The 25,971-nt window shown below is 43.6% G+C and overlaps 1 protein-coding gene across 1 annotated transcript in view; it reads left to right on the top strand.

Moving 5' to 3' along the window:
- Positions 1-25,273, top strand: part of LOC121835991 — a 39,259-nt gene extending 13,986 nt beyond the window's left edge. Inside the window, exon 2 of the mRNA XM_042290589.1 lies at positions 24,572-25,273. Coding sequence (XP_042146523.1) covers positions 24,572-25,273 — 702 coding nt within the window. The remainder of the gene's footprint in view (positions 1-24,571) is intronic.
- Positions 25,274-25,971: the final 698 nt, after the last annotated feature.

Here is a 25,971-nt window from a genome sequence, read left to right as displayed (position 1 = left end):
TCAGTTGGCGAAGTTTTGCTCTTTTTTAACCACTCATCTCTGCACCCCACCCCTTCTCGCCCCCCGCCCCGTCTTGCCCCCCGCCCCGTCTTGCCCCCCATTTCAGATTAATAGGATGTTGCGTGAAATAGCCATATGCCTCCATAGAATCTGCACCTTAGCGTGGCAGCCAAACCCACAATCTCCACCTCTGTGGTGCTCTCTTTCTGTCACCTTTGAATTGCAGGCTAGGTGAGGGACCCATATTTACACAAAGTAAACGCTCACAAACTGCAGTGTGTGAACAGCACCTTGTGTGTAGCTAATATGCAAGATATTGGCTTCCCCTATCCCTCAACTAATCTGTGTGATTTGACAATTCTCTTTACAGGTGCCACACAAAGTCACACTCGTGCAGCGTGGACGCGGTGCAGAAGTGTCTGACGGGCAGGGAGGCGGGCAAGGGCAATAGAGTTAAAAAGACGGACACTCCACTGGTGGTTCCAACCGCCTTTGACGATGAGGGACACTCTGGCCGAGGAGCTAGCTGCTATGGATGCACGAGTCACAATAAAGAATGTCACGGTAAAAAAAATGTGTATGTTCCCTTCTTGTACTACCCACAATATGCATCTGGGCGACAGATGAATGGGACATGTCGTCTCAACGAGTATACAATAATTGCCATGAGTATACTGTATACATGGAGAATGTCAATTGTTCACCAGATTTGTTTCTTAAAATTGCACAAATACTAAACCGGCATTTTTTTCAGTTCAAGTACGAAAAACATGTTAAGAACGGTCAGCACCATAAAAGATATGAAAACCAATAAAATAGTTTGGACTGAGAAATTTAGCATTTCCACATTTAAGTCAATTTGATCTACTGAGAATTTAGCTGTTCAAAAATGCAGTAAAATGTCATTCCTGGGCTTTAAAGCCTGACACAGATAGCATTCTGCTGGTTCTATGCTGGGTACACTGAATGACGCATACGCTGGTGCTGATCCGCAATTTCGCAGGCAATGACCCGCAATTACGCTGGCACTGATCTGTTTTTACGCTGGGACTAATCCGCAATTGGACTGGCTCTGACCCGGAAACACGCTGGCACACTGATGGTTTCCTACCGTACCACCGGTTCCATGCCGGGGATCTGTGTCGGGAGCTCGCTGGGAACATCCCGTATTCCCGGCATCCCGGTTTCCCAATAAGTTCCCGGTACCGGCCGGATTCCGGCATTGGGCCCGGCCAATGTCGCCCCTTGGGGCGTTTCCGGTACTGGCCGGTATCGGTATCCCGGCAGGCCAATACCGCCCCATCCCCAACTTGGCGTGTTGTGCTACTTGGGATTGTATATTTGCATACACTCGTTTTTTTTTTTTTAGGAAATATGTTTTCTTGGGGGAAGCTGTCTGCGCACCGATCCACCGATTTTAACTCTGCATTGAAACAGGAACCGTTCGATGACACTTGATAAGTAGTATAAACCAAACCTTGGCTGGTGAAGGGATAATGATCAAAAAAGAAGAGCTCTTTTCGTCATCCTCGATTATGGTGCAGTCTCCACACGTTGTTCCTCTCTCACGAATAAGACGAGCGTCCAGTTCTTGTCCTGGCCTGCCTACGATGCGGACAGATGTTCTGTTTCCCAGTTCAAGGGGAACAATGAACATGCGCGTCAACGTTTTCACAAACGTTTCTGACGTTTTCAGGAGCTGCGGAAAAAAACAACAAAAAGTAAGCGTTTCTTTTTAACCTATTGAGCCTTTACCCTAGAAACAACATTATTTAAGTTTCATTGGTTTAAATTGGTTGACAAATGTTTATCTATATAGCGAAGGCACTAGGTACTGTGGAGGACATTTCACCTCGACACTCTTGTAGTTATAGGTGGTTGCAAACCTTTTTGCCTTCATCTTTCTTGCTATGTTTGTATACGTGCGATTTAAGATGTCTTAAAAGTGAAACATTGTCTCCATCCTCCTTCAGCTTTTGCATAAACGAAATGGTCGAAAGTACATTTCTGTCCCACGCATTTCCTGCGCCTCATTGTGGCTATTTCTGTACCAGGATGAAAGGCCACAAGTCGCATGAACAGCGCTCCCCCTGGGATACAGCGATTAGAAGTATTTATCATAAAACAACTTAGGTATTAGTGCAAAAAAAATTAGCCTGTCTCTAATCTCAATCACAGATTACAGATTAAGATTTCAGAATGATAAGGTTTAAATTATGCTGAAACTTAATATCGAAGACGGTGATAAACACTGAGCAATGTAAAACGACTTGTTTTGTGCAAAGAGGCTATAGTTCTATGTTTAAACGTACATATGGCCTCGTCATTCGTTCAAGTCCTTTTAAAAGAATGCATAAATATGATATCCTAGTATTTTGAATAGTAGCAAAACTGGCGTTCTTGTGTGTGTGTGTGTGTGTGCGGAACTGGCTCTCTTTAAAAGTGGTTCTCAACGCGAGCAAAACCACTAGAGATTGAGTAGCGTCAACATTAGTCTTTTTTGTTTTTTTGTTACTTTAAACGTTTTCAAAATGGTCGTAGATCAAGAGTCACCATTTACATAAAAAAGCAGTTACTCTTAGGAGAGCAAAGAGGTTTGTGCCATTCGCGCAGCAAATCGGTTAAATGGACATCGTATAGAATACTGCAGCTTCCACAAACATACTGAGGTTATACTACAGGACCTTACGGCGGAAAAAGATCACACATATTAACGCAATTTCTTGGAACACATAGTGATAAAACAAGCACCAAATAAAATAAAAATAAGTAAATCACACCTTGGATTACCTAATATTTTTTTTAACTCGTGTATTTTCTCATCGGTGCTTGTAAGTCGGGTGACTCCACCAATTTAGTCTGGCATACATCATTGGACAATCCCTTCTAAGCACACTGTTTCAAGTCGCTTGTTGCGGACCCCTCCAATACCGTCAGATATAAAGTTTTTTTCACTCACCATCACAGGTTGCTGACGCTCCGGAAGATCTGAATAAACGCTTTCAGTTAAGACTGCTTCGAGCTCCATTTCTGGTTCATTTCTAACATTTGCGAATAAAACAGCTTTTCCACCAGTTTTCACTGAAAGTCTGTAGATGTCGTCAAATACAAAACCGAAGGTGTGCAGGACTACATTTTTTTCCAGTATAGTCGAGAAAATATTAGAGGTGTCCTCGCTATGATTTGATTTGGAGCCAAGAAATATCCACACTGTAGCACCGTCGGGCAATTCACCTCGTGATGTCAGAACCTATTGATTAAGAACTCATTTATATTAAGGGTCGATAAGGTGTTTTTAAAACTTACCCTCAGGGATCTCTCCAATCCGCAGGCGACACAGGTATCGCCACCAGGTCTGAGAGACCTGATAGCATTCGCAAACGTTTCACGGGTCGATGGACCAATGACAGCAAGGGGGTGTTCGATGTGACTGCCCTCTTTGAGTGACACAATACTCAGTCGGTCCTCATCCGGAAATACACTTCGAATTATGTAGATAGCCGAACGTTTTACATGACTGAAAAGTCTTGGCTCCTAAAATATGGAATCAGATGTTTTCGTCAACGAGGTGAGTTTACTAGACGCCAAAGACTAACCTTCAAACAAGATACTCCTGATCATAAAATTGTTTCACAAATATCAATTCCATGGCCCTAATGTATTTATTATTGCCGCAAGTTCAAAAATTTGCGAGGAATAAATCTAGAAATAAATCGATCTTTATATTGTCGATACTAGCTGTTCAGGAAAAAATGTGATCCCCGAGAAATCCCGCAGGCATATATAATCTTTCGGCGTCGGAATTGGAAGTGTCAAAACATACGGTAAAAACATAAATAAGATTTAACCACTCACAATCGCACTTGAAGTATCAAAAACAAGTGCAGTTCGCCTTCCACGCGGCTGGATGTGTTGAATCACACGAAATATCACATCGGGTATGGTCTCAAGAGCAGGGCCTTTCAATCTTGGTCAAAAAAGGATGCGATTTTAGGAAATCATCAACGCATAAAACCTTTCATGTTAAGATAGGTGTCAAATAAGACCAAACGATGCTTACTCACGAAAGTCGTCGCTCCCCCTTATAACAGCCCAGGTTGACATAGATGCGCAAGTTTCGTAATACAAATTTTTTGTAGGCAAATTGTCGTCAGTCTGTCCCTCGTTGCAAAACCTGAACTCCTGTAGCAAACGGAGACGCACCAAATTTGTTCATCAAGTGAAACTCTAATAGAAACCACATCACATTTGCAAAGCAGGTACAATCTCTACTTTGCCGGAAAAATTATCCTCATCACGGTCTGTATAAACCTATATTTTGACGTCATTAAAATTACAAGCATCAGGTAGCCCCACTTTTTTGTTTTTTCTTTAATTAGAACTTACGGATAACACGCTTCGCCTAATGCCTAAATTGTCACGGTAAATTCGGCAGATGCCATGACTTTTCTTGCCTGTAACGCTTCTGCAAATTTAAAGTAACAGTTTATACTAGTGAACGAGTGCTTGAACCAAATTCTTGTCCTAAACAATTTATTTTACTACTGCGCCAAAGAAATTGATTTGATATTGAGGCTGCTAAAAAGTGGGGGCATCTTTAGAGACATAACTGTGTCAAGTGAGAGGAACATGGGTATGGGATTTGTATGTCAAGTTTCGTTCCACAACAGGACATATTGAAGAGACAGCACATAAACGTGACCTAGTGCACACCAGCTCGGAGCACATGAATCAAAAGCTAGCGCTGCAAAGCCAGGAATCATGCGTTTAATCTCCACACCTGTCCGTTTTAATCCCGATGAGCATCGCACCGCGTGCCGTCGTCTATCGCTACTGCTTGGTGGACGTCAAAGAACTCAGGATAGCGGGTATGGCGGTTGTAATGAACTGGCTAAATTGCCTGCAGCTGAGAGGCAAGTCACCAGATGTGGCGGAATAACTTCAAAATGTAAAACATACACACAAACATACATCGCGAAACATTCAAAACAAACAAAAAAGCCAAAAATAAATTTTACCTGCAAACCTTCGGTACAGAAAAGATGACAAGCGTTGTCTGAGGGATGTTCGGGATTATGAAACACTCCATACCGAAAACGAGCCCACTCCTGAGTTAAAATAAAAACTGAAAAAATACAATCGACGCATCATTACAATTTGCTCTACGCACCTTATGTTTAGAAATAAACTGGAGCGTCCCTGGAAACACGACACCGGCGGCGCGCATGCGCTATGATGTGTAAGCAAGAAAAGCGCCGTCCTCCATCAAGCAACCATTCGCGTGCCATGTTGGCGTCGGTGTAAGTCTCCGTGCTCTTTTTCGCGTTGAAATTGTCCATTTTACGTGCTTATCGTAATGTTTGAGTATGTCAGTCGTTTCAGTGAACTTGACAAGCTTTCTTGCTTCGCAAAACTTCGCGCCGATCATGTGACGCTCGGCGGTCTATTCCACGTGGACTCCGCAGAATGTACGCTAAAGCTTGATTGACGTAATAAGCACGGAAGCGCCAAGAACAAAGAAATGTGAAAGACGTAGACATGATTTGCGCTAAACTCACAAGTCACGTTTAATAAAAAGCTTATCAAAAGAAAAAATACGTTAAAATAATTCTAAATTTTAAGTAATGATTGAAGTGTAGAATTAACTACAACATTATTTTCTGAGCGTGCTGTTCATCAATATAGCTGCTATCACATATATACTATTTATCATAAATTGGAGGCCACATCCAAAGTTTACATATGAATACGATGATGACGGTAATTCAGGGACGATATTTACATGTAAAAGAAAGAGGTCTACAATCCATAAATAACTATACCCTGTTTCATAATTCGCGTGCAACGCTGTCGAAGCTACTGGCGCGATCGAGTGGCTTCCTCTATTAGGTTTTGTTTGCGCGAGAACGCGTGCAAATGATCAGCGAGGTCAAGCTTCACGCTCCTGTCAGTAACTTTGACAGCGTTGCACGCTAAGTATGAAACAGTGTATGCGGTGCTATAAAAGGTCCGAAACTTAGCATCATACCTAAAATGCAGAACTTAGAGGTGGTGTTTACCATTGACGACTTAGCAACAAAAACTCTAGAATCCTAGAGAGGAGGGAGTGTAGAAGAACGCGGAAATATGTTCCTAAAAATGGAACAAACTTCTGCAAGACAAATATATCCAACACTGCAGGTTATCTCTAGCAAAAAATATTAAACTTAATTGTAGCTGTAAGAAAAGGGGAAACTATTGTTGCTCCAGAAGATATATACTGGAATAAAATGGGAGTGCACCTATTGTAAAACAAATTAAAATATTACGAGTGTACAAATATAAGCTTGGGAATAGTAGCGCACGTCAAGCGTGCCACATGTCTGATCTAACACAAAGAGGAAACATATATCTTCAGACAATAGGCTCCAATTGAATGTCATTTTCAGCGTCAAGACACACAAGGAAGGCTTCCATTTCGCGGGGTTGTGAAGGAAAAAGGCTCGTAGCAACGAGCCATGTCAGTGTATCTCCAACGACACCTGTGAACTCTACGACTGGATGACCCATTCCTCGTCCCAAATTCGGAGTTTGTGTTAGGCTACCTGAAAACTATATTTCAACCGTTTTTTACGGCTTGTTTATCGTCGTAGAAAGCTTATTTTACTCAATCTCTCTCGAGGAATTATTTACTGCGTTGAGAAAACGTTCTGAGAATAAAAGCGTCGGACTTAAAAACAACTGTGGTAATCCAGTGGATTCGTTCCTGGAACTTCTAAATTGTATGTCGGCGTCACAGTGGTCAAGTTTAATCACAATTTCTAGTAAAAAATAAAGCTATACGCATCGGATCGTGCGGCTCCGTTACTGGGTGATTTATACCACTCTAGATATAACAGAGCCACTGCTGAGAATATTACCATTGTTCAAATTACAGCTATCTTCAGATATTTAGATGATTGTCTTGTACTCTAATGCACGACCAGTGGGCGAATCACAACTGGTAGAAACCATTAAAGCTTTTTTCGTCGAACAGGCTTAGGAATTCAACCACATACGCGAATTAACAAAAAACCTGACCCTGCAATTTCTTCATCTGAAAATAACATTCAACAACGAAAATGTGTGCTGGATGTATCCCCGCGTCCGAAGAAAAGTCTACTTCAATCTGAGTCAGCGTGCACCAAACGCGTTCACAGAAAAATCATTGCAATTGCTTTGGGTGTAGCTCTAAAACCTCTTGCGAACACGCAGCAGAAGAGAGTTTCAAGAACCTAGTGCAAAGACCTTGAGCTTTAAAATACCCAATATCAGTTATGTCCAAGATCGTCCAGAATATGTTGAAATCATATAAAAGAAAAGAAACAAAAAATTATCCTATCTTTGTAATACCCTACGTTCCCTGCGTGCTCCAAAACTCAAAGCGAGTGGCCGCGAAATTTAAGCAGCAAGACTTTCATAACCAGTGTCAAGTCACAATGACTCGGAAGTTTATTGAATTTCGAGCACAAAATACAAAATCCCGTTACCCTGTGGGAAAGTCTATGTGGAACAGTCCGAAGGTATATAAGCGTTAGACTCAGAGTGCATGCAATGTCCCTTAAATCATCACCGTTGGGCCATTTAGCAATGCATTTGATGGACTGTAGTTGAACCCCAATATTTCTTGACAGAAAAGTTACCAAGTTGTTCAGTGACCAAACAGCTAGAGAATTGATGAAGCGAAAGATATGACATCGAAAGGTCAAGCTGGCATGAGATCGGCATCATTAGCATTGTCGACGACAACGCTAAAATTGATTGATTGGTGTCCCTAAATTACCATGTCATTCCTCCTTTACACGTAAATATTGTCATTGAATTCTCTAAATTTTTAGGTTTTATCAGCAAACTTTGAACGTAGCCTGTGATTCGTGTTAATCAGTATATTCGTGAGATTATTCATGTTAATGGCTGATACGCTTTGAGACTGGTATTGTAAATAAGTCAACATTAAAAATCTATAATCTCTTTGAAATCTAAAAGCACTTAACATCTTTATTTTCACCACCATTTGATCAAACGTCAGTTATTAGTTTAAAGCTTGCTGTGTCTACCTCTTTCACTTGTCCTTGTCGTTGACGCTTCAGTGTTTATTATGTATAACCACCAACTGCCAAAAACGTACTTTGGTTCTAATTGACGTGATGAGAATCTGCTTGCTATTCTCAGTCGCGACGTCGCTTGGGCGGCAAAAAAAGCTTGGACGGCAGCTGTGATGCTCTATATCAATGGAAATATCAATCAGAATCAGATAATGCTAATCAGACATTTCAAGCCGGTGAATGTCTCCTGCCCTCTCAAGAAGCTTCAGGGTTGCAATAAAAATTCTACCCACATTTCAATGACACTTTCATTTTCCTATCGAGTCACGTCGTATAGGCAATATTTAAAATACTTTATATAAATTTTCGTCTAAACAAAGAATATAGAGCAGACGCTAGAAATACTAGTGTTTTTCTCAACACGTCTCAATAGACTGACATCATATTTCTCTTAAATACTTATACACTCGACTTGAAAGAATACTCTGAAGCACCGCGAAGCGACATCACACCCAGCTTGAACCCCTTAAGGAGGCTGCTTTTTTTCAGTTGTGACATATATTTATCTCTTCTTCCAATACTTTATATTAGGGGATACGATTCACCAACCCTCAGAGATCACATATTGTGCAGATAATTGGCGAAACAAGGCAATATACTTGTGATATTTTTAGTTTCCGATGTGGTTCTCGTTCAAATATTGCTTTTCAAGTTCGGGTATATGTGGCCGAGGAGCAGTCAACACTACTGAAATACAAGTTTATGACTGCTCCGTGGCCAGTGTCTTTGGGACCTCTTTGTACGCGCACTAGGCAAGCAGCGAGTGCATGTTTCCATGGATTTATTGTGACAAACATAGAATAAATGTTCAGGATCAATTTTTTTTTGTCGCAAGAAACTGCCCAATTTTCTATAGAAAGGGGATAGATATGATGAAGGAAGCTTTATTGGTCTTCTATAGAATATTTATACAATTGTTATGCAATCTGTATACAATAAGTCTGATAAATTGTTTACAAAAAATCGGCAAAAAAAGCTACCACAGTGTATAGAGAAGTAAATATATCCTCTTTGAATATATCCTCGTAGATATATCCTATACTCAAGAGGAATATATCCTCTTAAATATATGCTCTTGGTAGAAAGTGTATACATATATTTGAAAGGATGTTGCAAAAATCAACCTCCCCTTCTCTTTGTTGTCTACACCGAGTCTCAACAAACCCCCAAAAATCTTCTTATTTAAAATTATTTACCTTTTGTCGCAATTGTCATGTCAATGTGGGGTATACGGGCCCTTTTTGCTCGAGCAAGGAGACGGCCGTTTGAATGAGCAGACGGCCGCTTGAACCTGAAAGGGCACTGAACGCGGTCCAGATGGTCCGGACAAGCTCGCGATTTTTCCGCATTCATGTTGGAACAAAAGAAATAAATCTGACAACCAAAGGTCCGCGCGAATTCAATCCAAACTACCTCCCATAAATAGCAACCTGATCCGGCGGAGTCTTTCTTTTCTTCTCCTTATTACTGCACCTATCTTTTTTCTCAGGCAAATCGGGTGAACCAAAAATACATAAATGGACCTTGACCCCTTTTACTGCTCTTTTTATTCAGCTCCAGTTGTGCTGTTTTATTCAGAAGTTCATTAAGTGTTAGTCTGGCTTCTTCCAAAACAACAGAGCAAAGCCCTGCCGGCATGGCATCTTGCGCCGTCACCCCAGACCAGAAGTGCACCCGTTGTATCCTAGACGCGACGTGACGTAGAATAGTTCAGTTCGCTTTAACAAAAAGCCCGTACACACAGATGCGTAAGGGATCGTTCGCGCGCAGCTGAGCAATACAGCACCGCATGACGTCGAGTTAAAGGGTATGCAAATTGGCGGTGTGGTCCGTGAACGGCTCACGACCGCTCAGTAAACAATGCTGGACTCCTATTTCCGTGTTTCCGTTTGAACACGACAGCCAGCCGTGGCGAGCCATGGTGGTGAGAGAGCGGGAAGCGATGTGACTGGCCCACCACCACCAAAGGACATGTCTCTTTCCAACTGCTCGGTGCGTTTCGCTGCATCAGGGAGTCGGGCGACGCCGCGACGCCCGACTGCATGCAAACCTAGCCTTAACCTCCTCTCCACCTTTATCGCGAACCTGATTGGCAGCATCCATTGTTTCGTCATGAAACATGTGATGGGGCGGGACGCCGTAGTTTGCCGGACCGTGTCGTGGCGAGGAGTGAAGTCTCCCCTGCTTTGCCGTAAACTTTCTCCGGCTCGCCAGGGCCACGGCGCCAGTTGGCCCATTTCTTAACGAGGACATCCCAGCTTCGTATGACTCACGCTAATGGACCTTTTGCCAGTAAGCTTCTGTGAATGCGTACACTTTCCCCTTAGGCCTACCCTTCCGCTGCTGCCATTTTCGCAGGGCACTGTCCCGCACGATCAACTCTGTCACTTATATTAAAAATAGCGCAAAAAAGACGGGACAAAATTTTGTCCCGTCCCTTTTGCTCTATTTTTAATATTAATGTCCACTACCAACTTGCCCAGCAGACCAAGCTGTTACAACATTGTCAGTATATGTCAAAATAGACTCGTATTTTCTCTATTGTGACGCCTCATTTGTTTAGTATTGATAGCATGGCGCAAAAGAAGCTCTGGAAACCGCCAGAACGGCACGATGTCAATATGTTCTGACGGGCGAAGGCAAGTGGGGCTGCCTTTCATTTGTAGTTCGCAAACAACTCTCCAGGCGGCGCCCGTTGCTTTAAAATGTCCATTGCATGCACTCAAACGCAAGTTTTACGTGGGCGTTTAGGCATTCTACAAGGCGTGTGTATATACTCCCTTTCGGCTTAACTCCAGACGCAGTCTATGCTACAAGCGCGAGCACCGGGCTCTGAACGACGCTTGCACTGCTCCAGCGCGCCTGCTTCACAGGGACGCTGAAAGCCGTGAGCTTGCTCTTGTAGCTACTGCCGCGATCACTCTTAAGATGAAACAAAGCATAGTGTAATATGCAACATTCATAAAAAAAAAAGTGTCTGAACAAAAAACTCATACGCTTAGTGCAGTTTACGTATGCTTGGCAATCAATGCGCCAAACTTTAGGTTTCCTTCATAGATTAAATTTCTTGAAGCCACGCGCACTTTCATTCCGCGTTCTTGTTGTTTGATATATTGAAGTTGTCTTTTGTCCCCGCTTGGTACATGATCATCATGTTTGTAATGCTTAAACGATGTTCGTGTTGAAAAAAAAAATCCCTAATGCCGTGCCTACCTGGACTCCCACATTCTGCCAGCGAAGATAGATTCATGCTGACCAGAAATTCCGTCGGCACCTGGATGTACTCTCCCCTCTCTCCACATCCTCTCTGGTGGCGGGTGAAAGGGCGACTCTCGCTCCCACCGCTAGGGGCGCCGCCAACGCGAACGTCAGCTCTGGGGAAGAGGCTGTCCCCTGTCACCCGCCTCTCACTCGTCTGGGGCCAAGAGGAGGGAAGGACGATGGTCACGCGCTTGAAGTAGAACTTCCCGTACGTCGCCTGGTGCAGTAGTCGGGAGCCTTGCCTCAACAGCACCTTTAGTAAGAGTTCATGAAGATAAGCAGACCGAAGAAAAACAAAGATCATTTTTATATTCGCATGATCCAGGCGTCGTGTAACAAGAACCACTACGGACAAAAGTAACAAACGTCAATGGGCGTCAGTACGTTATTGTAGACTGTGTTAAAAAGGTAAATATATAGATATCCAATAAGCGCAAGGAAGCCTCGTTGCAATCACACTCCGAGCCATTTGGGGTCACGAATTATTTGGAAAGAAATAAAATTGATTCTTAAGGCTGCGGTCCCACGGCAGCCATCTTGAACAAGGCGTTAGTTCAACCAATAGATGGCGACACGCACCCGTGGGGTGGCCGAAACATTGGTTCACAGTGACATTGCTCGAGCACCATCACGTTCCCCTCGTGGCCTTGCTCGCGCCGCTGCCAGCTGTGTGGCTGTGCTCAGCTAGCTCAAGTAGCGTGGCCCAGCAAACGGATGTATGCGAGAATGTCAGGCTGGGTATAAATTGTTCTCTGATATAGAGACATGCGGTTCGGCGGTTGTAACCGGCTTTCGCCATAAATCTTACCAAGAAGGAATCAAATGTTGATTGACGTGTCAATATTCTATCAATGAAAATTTCCTCTGCAGGATTGCACGCTCAGTAGACTCAATCTTTCAAGACACCAGTGGAAGCGGACGTCAAGTAAACTGCTTCGCGATTTACGGTACTTACCTCACCATTTTAATGACGACTAAAAAAAGGAAACGAAATATTATGTTTCACGGGGTCCGGAAGATGTCGTAAAGGTTGTTACATCATAGGGAGGGGGGGGGGGGGTGTTGCCAGAAAACAAACGCCGTTGCAATATTTTCGGAAATACCGACACACATAATGTTGTAAGTACAGCTTAGGAGGAATATGATGAAGACCATCAGAAGAAATACGAAGACGTTTATTTGCAATGAAGACGCTATGAATGAACGGCATGTAGCGACGGCAAGTTATGAGCGTTCGGGACTTTATAAGTTGACGGGATTGCTAACTATGAACATGCGGACAATGAAGACCAGTTTTGTCGGGGGATGGTGTTGCGGTGATGACCTGATATCGGACGACTCATGGCAGACGAACAAGCAAGTTTCTTCTCAGCGAATGGTAAGTGTCCAGTGTCAAGCACAACACGCGGCTACCGACGTTGTCGACGTTTTGAACACTTACCGCTTTCGACAAAAGTCCTGGCACCTGGCCTAACTTTGTGGAAAGACCCGAAGTCTTCCTTGAGTCCAACGCCATCATGAACAGTAACTAAAAACGATCCACTATTCAGTCGGTGGGTGGCGAAACATATCCACATCTGCGGAGTCATGGGCGATGCGTACTCTAAGTGGCTGAAGGTTTACACGATGCCTGCTACGACGTCCAAACACGTCATTGACGTTCTACGGTCTCTTTTACCTACTTTTGCCCTACCGAAAATACGTTTCTCTGATAACGTTTTCTTAGTTTCAAGTTTGAAGTTTTTTAGTTTCTTAATTTCAAGTTTGAAGAAAACTTGTTTTCTTCAAAAACAAGTTTTTGAAGAAAAAAAACCGGCATCAGGCATCACATTAGTGCACCATACTATCCTGCAACTAACGGGCAAGCAGAACAGATGGTGTGCGAAACGAAAAAAAAGCTCTTTTGAAGCTTACGGAAGAAGCAGTTCAGTGAAGAATCGCCAGGTTCTTGTTCCGGCAGCACGCGACGGTCTCATCTTACACGGAAAAAAACCCGCCGAAGCAATATTCAGCGGACGAAGAGCCACACCCCTCGATTTCATGATACTATGGCTTACGAACGAAGATCGAGAGATTCCCAGATCGGGAGTAATTGCAGTTTATTCGGTCGGACAACTCGTCTAAGAAAAAAAATTTCAGCGGAAGTCGGGCTTTCCATGTAAAACTTGAGTAGAAAAGGCTCTATGTTGGTTGACCAGAAGGTGTCATCCCTCTGAATACGTTGGATACCAATGACTTTGAGTGTAAATATAACTAAATCACAAAACTCTTTTTGTGTATTGTGTAACAGCCCTTGTATTTGATAGTAGAAGCTATGGTGGTGATTTGGACCTTTCACACCAGGCTCCTTTTTCTTATTTTTCGCCTCATACTCCTTTGCGGTTTAAGTATGCTTCAAGAATCTTTTGGAACGGGGACACTTTATGTCAACGAGGCCATTTGTTCCAAGTAGTCAATCAATGAATCCTGATAGAAATCCGTCCCTCCTATTAACGAATAAGCTGCACTTCTGCACAGTGCAGTTTTCCTGTTCCACGTACAGCTGTAAAGCAGCATCCTCATTGATTCTACCATATTCTGTTGCGGGTGAAGAAAGTCTTTGGGTACACGATACTTGAAACAAGTCTGGCACTGTACGTTGTGGTTCGGCACCCACTAATGTCGTCGTCCTTATAGAGCCTCACAATTTAATAATTACCTCGTCACCTCATATTGCTCTTCATCAACAGTAAGTACAATAGGCTACCGCCATATTATAATCCAAGAATTGAAAAATATAGTCGTTCAGTCCTTCAACAAGTTTATTATTTATATAATGTTATTACGTTACATTACCTCGAGACGATTGACGTCCATCGTCGATCTTCAAATACTTATACCTGTATAGACGCTTTACACACGCGCCAAATTGCAGCCACCATTGCTGACCTTCTCTTGACTTACCTAGATGCCGAACAACTGAAACGGTAGTTGACGATCCTCTACAAATGCCGATGCTTTAGAAAAGGACACAGTTGAATCTAATATGGCAATAACCTGACCTGCTATGGTAATGATGAAGTGAAATAAACCGAATAAAACGAAACAAAAACTAAAGGTCAGTTATGGCGGCGTCCATGCACAGCTGCTGCAAAGCGTCTATATAAATTAGACGCACAAGCGGGGGGGGGGGGGGGGGGGTTGGTGGCCGTGTGCATGGTCTAGCGCACACCAGCTCGGAGCACGTGGAGCGAAAGCTCGCGCTGCAGAACCCACCCCGCCCCTGCCCGTTTCGATCTGGAAGAGCATTGTACCGGCGTGCGGTCGTGTATCACTACTGCGTGGTGCACGTTAAAGACCCCAGGTTTGCGGTTGTACCGCACTGGCTAAGTTGCTCATGTACAGCTGAGACACCAAATGCCCTCTAAGGCAGACTAACTTCCGGCTGTATAAACATACACACAACAATTTGCAATAGACCGATCTCACTAAGCGTTGGGCGCATGCGTAAAGCCGCCATAACTTTAGTTCACAGGAGGCAGACGGCCGTGCATGCGAGGGCTCGTGCCGTCTCCTGCTCTACACGCGCAGAGCTCCAGCGAGGTTATCGCACGTGCAAAAAGACTAAAGTTCCCTCGATGCATTGCGGCAGCGGTGGCGTAGTCCAACTGGCTGATGAGATCGGTCTATTAGACGGATAATAACAAAGAACACAGCGTGCCGCCTCTTTTCTTTGGATGCCTTTTTTTTAAACCAGCGCAAGCTCTTGCGTTCTCTCTTTTGAGACGGTTAGAACGGTCGCACATAAAACCCACGTTTCTCCTACCCGCCCGCTTCCTCCTCTCATTATGTGTATTTGGTTATAACTAAATAAGCTATAATATTGGTGTATTATTCATATTTACTTTCAGTTTCAGTCAGGGAAAAGGAGTTTCGCGGGAACTAGAGCCAATAAGTGAGCTGCGCTTAGAGTATCGGCACTCTCTTCCCCGACAGTGTTGTGAACGCCGCCATTGTGGTGCTTGTGTAGAGCAGGCGCAACTGCCGATCGTCATGATTCAAAAGTGCGACATCCTCAGATTAGATTCGGTGTTAGGAAGCTCATGTAATGTTGCTTTGCTTTGTCGCAAACTGTTTAAAGTGGAGGACGGAAAAGCATTTCTTGTGATTTCAGATAAAGCTTCAAATAACTGGCAACCATGATTTTAAGCCACAATAAGGCCAAGTGTCGCTACTCTGAAGCGTAGCTTATTTAATGACACTATTCATGTTCTTGTTCAAGAGGCTTGTAATACCTGGAGGGGCCATGACGTAAGCCCCGTGGATTCCACAAGCCACTACCTTTTGACACCTGCCTCTTCTTCATTGTTCCCGCTTGTGCCAGTAAATTAGCTACGGTTCAGAGTAACGATACTTGGCCATATTGTGGCTTAAAATCATGGTTTCCAGTTATATGAAGCTTAATGTAAAATCACAGAAAACGCCTTTTCCGTCCCTCACAAACGTTTTAAAACCCGCGACACAGCATTGCAATATTGCATCAGCTTCCTAGTGCCGCATCTAATGCTGAGGAAGTCGCACTTTTGAATCATGATGATCGGCAGTTGCGTTTGTCCTGAGCAAGACCCGAAAACGGCGGCGCCCAAAACAATTTCGCGGAACGGAGTGCCGATACTTTAAAGCTCATTTAGTGCTCTAGGCATGAAGTGAACTCTGGTGCATTCTTTTTCTCTTCGTCTTCATTGTTTATTGATTTCAATCATATCGAATAATGAACACAATATATCACGCTACGCTTGTGTAATTATTTGCCTTAGATTTATTAGCCTGACCCAGTACTTACACCATTCATTTATCGATAGTAAATCTTCCAATATATTTTTTAAATGTGAGGGTAAAAAGACACGGAGATTGATGATGATACAGACGCCAACGCCGCCCTCGAAAATTTTTTGAACATTAGAATTCAGCAGTTTGTCTGCCATCCGCCAGGTAGCGCAAAAAAGCACCAAAACAGTTTCTAATTGTTATTAAAATTAGCTAAGCTCTACACCTATTAAGAAACCAACGCAAGATCATTGTGAAAATTTAATACATCGCAATGTATATCTATTCCAAACAATATTATTAGATGCCAATAAATCTGTTTGATGTCCAAAAAAGATATGCGTCAAAACAGGTAAGCTTGAAACGCTCCTGGAGCGTTATGACTTTGAAAATGAAAAAAAGCCATCGTCCACCTCTTGGGCAACCATGGTAGCTCTAAATGTTATAAAAGATTTTATCATAGTTTAATTATTTCCTCAGCAGCATTTGAAGTACCATGACTCGAAGCACAAAAAAGTGCTACGTTTGATATAAAATATCTAAACAAAAAAATTTTACCCAACAATAAATGTTTTTCTGCATATGACCAATTATAAGCACTACATCTGTAGCTAATTTCATTGCCCTAGCGCGTGTCATTAAAAACATATTTGTGCTGAAAAAGTTCAATTTTAGGGCAATATTTGGATTGATGAAAAAAACAAAGTAGTGCAAATACCAAAAACATGTATCGTTACATTCTGCTCCGACATCATCTTAACAAAACTGCTACATTGGAACCGTGTTATCTTTAATGGATCGTTCATAAAACATGAACTAGCGGAGCAAGTGAGGGTCCGCGCCATCATATTTGCAACACTATAAATGCGCATGAACAGTAAAAACCAACGCATACATAATATAAAATGAAAGAAGATTGCATTGCCTTTCGAATGACACCAGTCCCACAAAACAGTATTTAAAAGGAGATGAGTAATGACCTGCCAAAAAGTACCTAAACTGCCACATTCAGTGGGACCGTGGCCTTAAGAACAAATGGTCGATTACTTCTACACTCTGTTTCATACTTAGCGTGCAACGCTGTCAAAGCTACTGGCGCGAGTGTGGGGCTTGATCTCGTTAGTCATTTGCACGCGTTCCCGCGCAAACAAGACCATAGAAGAAGCCACGCGCTCGCGCCAGTAGCTTTGACAGCGTAGCACGCTAAGTATAAAACGGAGTATAATCTATTATATCGTACTTTTCGTGAAATGCAATTTCATTTATCGATCATAGAGTTACGAAACGGAAGTCAGAATATCTGTGTGGCAACGTGTCCTCTATGCAAAGCCTAATTACCATCTCGAGGTTACAGCGCACAAGGCGAGGGCAAAACGAGAGATACACAAAGAGGCAAACACAAACGCTGACTTACAACTTCTACGTATTATCTTTCTGCTTCCATCTTCACGAGACTATTTTAAATCTTAGATTGCTTTAAATGAAAACAAGGAGAACAATCCAAAAGTCTTCTCACAGACCATCGCGATTATTGCGCTACTTATTCTAATTATTTTCCACATAGCGTTAGGTATTGGCAATGTGCGCGATCGAAAACGTCGCGGTGGTCGGCCTTCCACGATTGGCCGAATGCTGACCATGACGTCAGCAAAGGCGTTCTCATGGACGGAAATAAGAGGAACGTGAGGACTTCAATTTTGACGGTGTTGGTTCAAGAACGCTATGGTTTCAAGCTTCCGCCATGCAAAGTTCAAACACCATCGAACTTGTTCGCAAGGTAATGATGTCACGAAAGGTAACCACGCGAGGGCGCCACCGAAACATGTCACCGCTAATGGGCTCCTGACACAATTATCTTCCAGGCGCGCGATCATCTCTGCCTCTATTGTTCCTCTGGTGAGCGTGTTGTTACTTCTAGCTATGACGGTACTTTTCTCAAGATCTGCTGAGCACCCGCAATCCCTGCAGTGGATGCCGAGTTGTACAGAAATGACTTCGTGGGTGTTATGATGGTGTTACCCTAATCGATCATTTAAACACCCGCCACTTTGTTCGATATACTTCTTCCCACATTACAGTCGAATAAAAGAAATAACTTCTTCAGAAAAGGCACAAATCATGTTTTTTTGTTTTTTTTTTGTTTTTTTTTATTGACGGTGTGCTGGGTGATTTGCTGTCCTTCACAGGCTAAAAAGCGTGTTTGTGTGTAGGAAAGTAAATCACTCAGCACACCCTCAATTCGCCTGCTCAAGAAAACACCAAACATGCTTTGTTCCTTGCTATGAAAGAGTGATTTATTCTACTCCACTATCGTGTGGTAAGAAATGTATCGGACAAACTGGCGGGTGTTTGAATGATCTATTAAGGGACACCATTATAACACCCACAAAGTTATTTCTGGACATCTCGGCATCCAATGCAGGGGTTGCCGATGCTCAGCATATCTCGGGAAAAGTACTATCATAGCTAGGTGTAAGAACCCGCTCTCAAGAGAAATAATTGAATGCAGCGATGATCACTCGCTTAGAAGATAATTGCGTCAGGAGCCCATTCATAACGCCATCTGAAAGAAGAATTAGAATATTTAGCACGATGATAGCAATCCCTTATGAGAATATTTGATTTTTTTCTTGCTTTCACTCATAACCATCTGATATTTAAATTAGTTTCGCGACGAAAAAAATTGAAGAAGAATGCAAAGGAGTTGCAAGTCAGCACTTATGTTTATCTCTAAGTGTGTGTCTCGTTTTGGCAGTGTCTTGTGCGCTGTAACCTCAACGTGAATCATCAAATCGCCCAAGCTCCCATATTAACGAAATTTATAAAAAGTTAGTCTGTAGTTACTGCCGTTGACATAAGTTCATCTTGAAGGTGAATTACGTAATTAAACTAACTGAAAACGGGGTCAGATACTGGATGTTAGTAAACGTTTCGTAGGCAGCACGCCAAAAGAACGCTTCACTTGATCTACGTTTGGCGATCCTTGTGTTCCAACTAAGGCATAATAAGCTTTTGAACGAAGATATTAATTATTAATAAGGCTGATAGCTGGGCTAATTGGTAATGACTGAACACACTGAGGCAACATAGGACATACAAGATACAGTTACCTTTTGACTTTATGCCAACCGCGCTTAAGGAACACAACTATCTTGGAAAGGCGCAAGAACAAATGGAGAGGGGAGGTGCTAGAAGCGTGTTAGATCTACATAAAAAAAGACAGCATTAGTGAAGCATCAGTGATGTAGTCGAAACATAAAAATAGTTATGATGAAGCTGACGGTGAGGCTCTTGGACGCGCAAATATGATCAGCTGTCAGGCGCAGAGTGGGGAATGCACGTGCGAAGGTGTGTAATGTGGTGTTTTCTTCTTTCTGTCCTTCCTTCTTTAGAGTAAAATCCCAAGTTACGAGTTACCACTTAGTGTTGCCCCGTTCTTCTTCCTCTGTAATGTTGCCTCAGCATTAGTTAGTGTCAAATAACTTATCGTTGGCTTTTCTATGACATTTCTGCTTTGCCAAATACTGTTAGCGACGTATTTTTCGCTTGCTCAATGTTTGGCGATTCAGGTCGAAGCTGAGGTTTTAGTATATCTCGCGGGTTCTAGATTTTGCGACCCGGTTGGATCTCAAGATAGATCAAATGTGTTTACAATTTACCGGATTTGTTCGCTGGAACTATTTTTCTCGAATTGTAGGCAATTCGCGAAATTCGAGGAGATAATGTTTTCGCAAAAATGAAGTCGTTTAGAGCAGTTGATAAAGCTCCAGACATGAGCCAGATAGGAAACATATCAACCAAGAAATCAGCAATGAAGCCTACTTATGGCATTTCGTTGGTTTACCGAGGCCCAAAAAAGCCACGTGACAACCAATAAACTACGCATCTAGAATCTTAACCCAAGGTGTTACTTCAGTACCTTGGTATTCTGGATGATCAGATCAGAGGGTGGTACAGAATGGTGAAGAGCAACGACGACGTTGTAACCGCCGTCGCTTCCGTCAATGCTCGCTGGTGCAACTTCCTTCAGCGAAGCGAAAATGAAGATTACCGTAAACAACATTTCTTTTTGACGACCTGGAAAGAGAGCCCGAAATCGAGTTATACAAAAAGCGTCATCCTCCGAGTCTTTCTTCTTTCAAAATGTAGTGTACAGCTACAAAAAAAAGGAGATAACATTAGACGAACCCGTTGCGCTGACTACGAGCAAGAAAATAAAAAAATAGTTACAATTAAAATGCATTCATATTACTAATCATGAAGCACTATATTGTAAACATTAGAACGATGAAATGTGTGCATTTAACAGTGGTATCTCAACTAGTCGAATGGATACTGCGCATAAGTGCGCACCTACATGCTTTGAGTTCACCAGTACGCTCCACACTCCAATAAAGAAGATGGTCTCAAATGACGAAAGGCAGAATTTCGCCCAACGGACTACCATTAGATCCCCAAGGCGGCCATCTGGTTCGAGCTAGGCACCGTGCGCAAAAGCTGGGGATTATCTTCACTTGCTCGGAACTAACCGAGAGGCGTGCGCGAACAAGATCAGCCAGTAGTCCTCCAGAAGCAGGGTACACTGCGTGATTTATTCCTCGAAGGCAAGCGGAATGCTCACCTGAAACACAGCTAACATTTCGCTTGTTTCGCATTTCGCTTTCGGCGACAAAAATCTTGGCGGCAAGGAAAGGAACATTGCTTTCTTTCTTGCTGGTTCCTCCAGTAAAGTACACCCTATACATGTCTGCAAAATTATTTATTCCTTTGACAATATCGTGCTTAGGTAGACGTCGGCTCAAGAAGAAATTTTCTTCTCCCCTTTTAGTTTTTAACCCAGTTTACAGCACGTTCTTAAACTCTCGCCTTCTCTGCCGACCGCTAGCTGCACAATTTCACAAGGTTTCAGATCCCTCCGATGTGCGGTCCACTTACGCTGGCCGAAAAAAAAAAAAAAACGGTTCTATTTTACATGCCAGGTACTGGACGCCCCTGAATACCCAGCTCCGAGGTGCCACTAAAACACAACTCTCCTGCCTTGAAAAAGCGAATCGGTACGCAATAGCAAGGTTTGAAAATGCAAAGCTAAATGAGCTCACCTCTTCCAAGTGCACCAGTCAGAGGGATAATCGTAGAGGCTAATGCGTTCGAAGTGCGAGCTTGCTCGTGACTGGGAGCGTTTTTGTTATTATTTTGTGTTTAATTAAAGCTTCATAGTGAAAGAAGAAGCGACATTTAACACTGAAAATTACTTTGTTTTAGCTGTATGGAAGTATAGCGGTATTGTAAGCATTAAGATACCGTTCGGTTTACACTAAATGTGCAGTGCGACGGCCAACTAAAAAAAGTAGCGCGCCTCACCAAACGACCGAACAAAAAATATTGATTGATTTTGTAGCTTTGCAAGACACGCCCGTGAACCTCGATTAGAGCTGTTCACGCGCACTTCTTTCCACAACAATGCCACAATAAGTTGTCCACGGGCACCGTGGTAATTGGGGTGACTCCTGCCCATTTCTCCCTTCCAAAAACAAGTTGCATATATCCTCATTACCACAAAAGTCAACGCCGGCTCGAACGCCAGCCAGACTCACCGTCGCATCCAACCCACGGGCAACGAGATTACATAACGGGTATTTGGGTAAAATTACAACCGGGTTTGTCGAAATGTAAAATAAGCCACGTATCGTCGAACGCTCCTTACGTCTTGATCAAGGTTTGAGGCATATACAAGGTGTCATAAAAGAAAATTTACACGGTACTTTTTACCGCAAAAATAAACTAATCATCGCCGAACGCTCATTCTCCGCCCAAAAGTAGAGCTCGAGCTCACAACGAGATGCCAAAGTTTCAGCCCGATCCGATAACTTAATCAAAAGTTATAAGTGATTTTCCGGAAATTTCAATGGAAAAATGGAGCCCATTTTCACCCGTTTTCGGTTTCTGGTGCCATAGAGCCCCATCTGTTCGAAAACTCTGTTGGCCGCCATTTTCCCATTGAAATATTTAGAAAATCAGTTATAACTTTTGATTAAGTCATCGGATCGGGCTGACACTTTGCCATCTGGTTGTGACCTCTAGCTCTACTTTTGGACGAATAATGAGCGTTCGGCGATGCCTAGTTTATTTTTGCGGTAAAAAAGACCGTGAAAATGTTTTTTTTTTTTTGTGACACCCTGTACAATAGGTGGTGTCGTGCGCGCGTCGCAGCCACTAGATAATTTCCTTTCCTCGCTCGGTTTATTATTTATTTATTTATGAATACTGTTGGGGCTTTAACAGGTGTGGGGTATAGAAGAGCACTGAAACATACAACATCAGGACTACAATACAGTACACATTCAGCGACATTCACTTAAAATAAAGGGGCTGAAATAGCACAAACATTCAATATATTATATAGCACTCAACAAAATGAACACTCAGCACTCGAAGTCTTTAACGAAGTTTCCAAAAAATATTTAACTACTATTTATCATTCCAAACCAGTCATATTCAAAAGGGCGCTCTCAAAATCATTTAAACAGTCCAATGACAATATATTTTGTGGGAGATCATTCCAGTTTTTCACAGTTCTGGGGAAAAAAGAAAACTTATAAGCGTCAATATTACATTTGGGCACTTCAAACTGATTAGTGCTAACGTATCTGAGTTCTCTCGATGCGCGATGTGTTAATCTAGAATCCGGGTTAATGTTATACAGGTGATTAGAAAACATAAAGAAAAACTTTAGTCGAGCAATTTTTCGACGGACAGAAAGTAAGGGGAGGTTGAGGCTGTTCAGCACATCTGTGACAGAATCAAGTCGCTTGTATTTGGTTAGAATAAATCGCGCCGCCTTCCTCTGAACTTTTTCGAGTTCACCAATTTGATTTTTTCTATAGGGGTCCCATACCGATGCAGCGTACTTCAAGGGAGGCCTAATATACGTTGTGTAGGCCATTAACTTCAATTTAGGCGGAGCACTGGCCAGATTCCGTCTTAAAAACCAAAGCTTTTTCATTGCTTTGTGACATATTTCATTTATGTGTTTACTCCAACTTAAGTCTTTAGAAAGTGTCACACCCAAGTATTTAAAACTATCAACTTCAACCAAAGGACTCCCATCAAGCTCGTAAGTATAAGAAAGAACATTCTTAGTTTTGTTAGTTATTCGTGCGAAAACAGTTTTTTGTGTATTAATTTTCATCTTCCATTTCGAGCACCAGTCCTGAATAGACCCAACAGATGCACTTAATCTGCGCTGGTCGTCTTGCTCCTCGATTTTTGAAGATACCAGACAATCATCCGCAAATAGTCGCACAGTAACCCCTTGATTTATTTCCGCCGCGATATCATTAATGTAAATTAAAAATAATACTGGCCCGAGTACTGACCCCTGGGGGACGCCCGAAGGCACTTCAGATACAATTGAACGGTCACCGTTAACCTCTACATACTGCACCCGATTAAATAAATATGCCCTGATCCAGAATATCACGGAACATCTGCTGGGGTTGCAAGCAACCCCAGCAGATGAGCCTTTGATAAGCGGCTAGTATAATACACTGTTGCAGGGCTAGTTTCTCGTGCTTCTCTGTGGGGGATACACGTCTTTTTAAAGTCGTTATCCGGGTGTGCCGCGTCCTGTACAACTTGGCACTCGCGCTACACGCGTTGCTTATTGTGAATTCCACTGGTTGATCGGACGTTCATTTCGAAATTCGCGAGGGAGGCGAAGATCCACTCCGTGGGACCCGCTGCAAAGGTAGATCATTTCTCGTTCCTGGAGAGACCCGTCGGAAACGGTCTGTCGTTCGAAATGACCTCTGTACGAACTTGACAAGCCCATTAACATTGAAGCCGACTGAGTTTTTTGGCTACCAATCAGTACGGTAACTGCCCAGGTGCGGAAGCAACACGCGACACATGCCGGGCGCATTCAGTCTCGTTCACAAAGTTGCGTTCGAGTGCGACTGCAACCACAAGCGCCTCGTTAAGACTGCCTGCGTCGTGCTGTTGCTATTGTCAAACTTTCGGCGAGCCATCGGGGAGGCGCTGTGCTGCACGACACAACGTAGCGCACCGCGGTCGAAGCAAATGGGTATGCGAGCCTCTATTCGTACCACAGTTGTATCGTGCAAGTCAAGTCTACGTTGAATGTAAACCGCATTGTCATCTTTCCTAAGAGATTAACATGAGCCACGTGCCTAGTACCTGCACTGGCCGCGTCGGCCTATATTACGAACTGCTTACCGAATAGACGTCGTTGTTGACTTGCTACAGCCTATCTGATACATGGTGTCAGAAGTGGGATGCCGTCCACGTCGGTGATAGCTCGAAGAAAAGAGCGGAACGCAGTAGTTTTCAACCTAATGGAACTCCTCAAGCCACCGGAGCCGCTGCTTCTATCCGGGAACGTTCCCAAAAACTGGGAGCTGTTTCGACAAATGTTCGAGCTGTTCCTGAAGGCAACGGCTTTACCAAAAGAACCAAGGTCTGAAGCCGTCAAGACCGCGCTGCTGCTGAGTGCTGCTGGGGACAACGTCTTGGAAATATTCAAAAATTTTCGTTTCGCCGAGGATGAAGTCCAGGATGACTACGGAACGGTGGCGACCAAGTTTGAGGAGTACTGTCGCAAACAGCAGAATGAGGTCTATGAAAGGTACATATTCCGGACACGATTGCGAGTGGAGGCAGAGCCCTTCGAACATTTCTTGCGTGACTTGCGGAAACAAGCAGGCTGCTGCAACTTTGCGCAGTTAACCGACTCGGTTATCAGGGATCAGGTTGTGTTCGGAACAAATAATCCGAAGTTCCGGGAAAAAATGCTCAAGGAAAAGGACCTCACGCTGCTCAGGGCCGAACAGATCTGCAAAGCAGCGGAAGTATCGGCTCTGCAGAGCGAGGTGTTTGCGCAGGGGGAAAAGCTCGTGGCGCCCGTAAAAAAGAGGCAGCCATACAAGTGTGGCAACTGCAACCGCCAGCATGAGCGTGGGAGATGTCCGGCATTTGGAAAATCGTGTTTTATGTGCAGAGGCACTAATCACTTTGCGGTATGTGCAGAGGCACTAATCACTTTGCGGTATGTGCAGAGGCACTAATCACTTTGCGGCGTGCTGCAAGAGAGACCCCCGTGTCGGAGAAATTCTCAATGACCACGACAACTTTGAGATTCTCGACGTGAAGATTTGTAGCGTCAGGAGCCAGGCAGATTGGATCATCAACGCAAGGGTGGCTGACCAGACAGTCTTCTTGAAGGTGGACATGGGCTCTCAAGCTAACTTGCTGCCCAACTCTGTCTATCGAAATTGCATGGACAAGGCAAGCTTGACGCCAAGCAGCTCCGTGCTTCGAGCACACAACGGAGACGTCATCAAGCACATCGGCGTAGCGAGCCTACCAGTATTTGCGAACAGTCACTCGGGAGACATCGACTTCTGCATTGTCAAGAAAGGCAACCAGGCAATACTCGGACTGCTAGCAAGCGAGGCGCACGGACTTGTGTCTCGCTCTGTGGATTCTGTGAACAGCAGTGGCACCAACAGAATTGTAAAGGAATTTCACTCATTGTTCGAAGGCACAGGCTGCGTGACACGACAGTACCAGATGATCCTGCGAGAGGACGCGACACCGCTGGTCTAGCCGGCACGACGGGTGGCCCTGGCACTCCGAGAGCCCCTTCGAGAAGAGCTGGAGCGCATGGAACGGGGAGGCATCATACAAAAGGCCAACAAGCCAACGGACTGGGTGAGTCCCCTCGTCCTCGTACGAAAAAAAGACGGCAAACTCCGCGTTCGCA

The sequence above is a fragment of the Ixodes scapularis genome, unplaced genomic scaffold (genome assembly GCF_016920785.2).
Source record: "Ixodes scapularis isolate PalLabHiFi unplaced genomic scaffold, ASM1692078v2 PGA_scaffold1__304_contigs__length_218370807, whole genome shotgun sequence".
Lineage (NCBI taxonomy): Eukaryota > Metazoa > Arthropoda > Arachnida > Ixodida > Ixodidae > Ixodes > Ixodes scapularis.
This window is presented reverse-complemented; position numbering and strand designations above follow the sequence as displayed.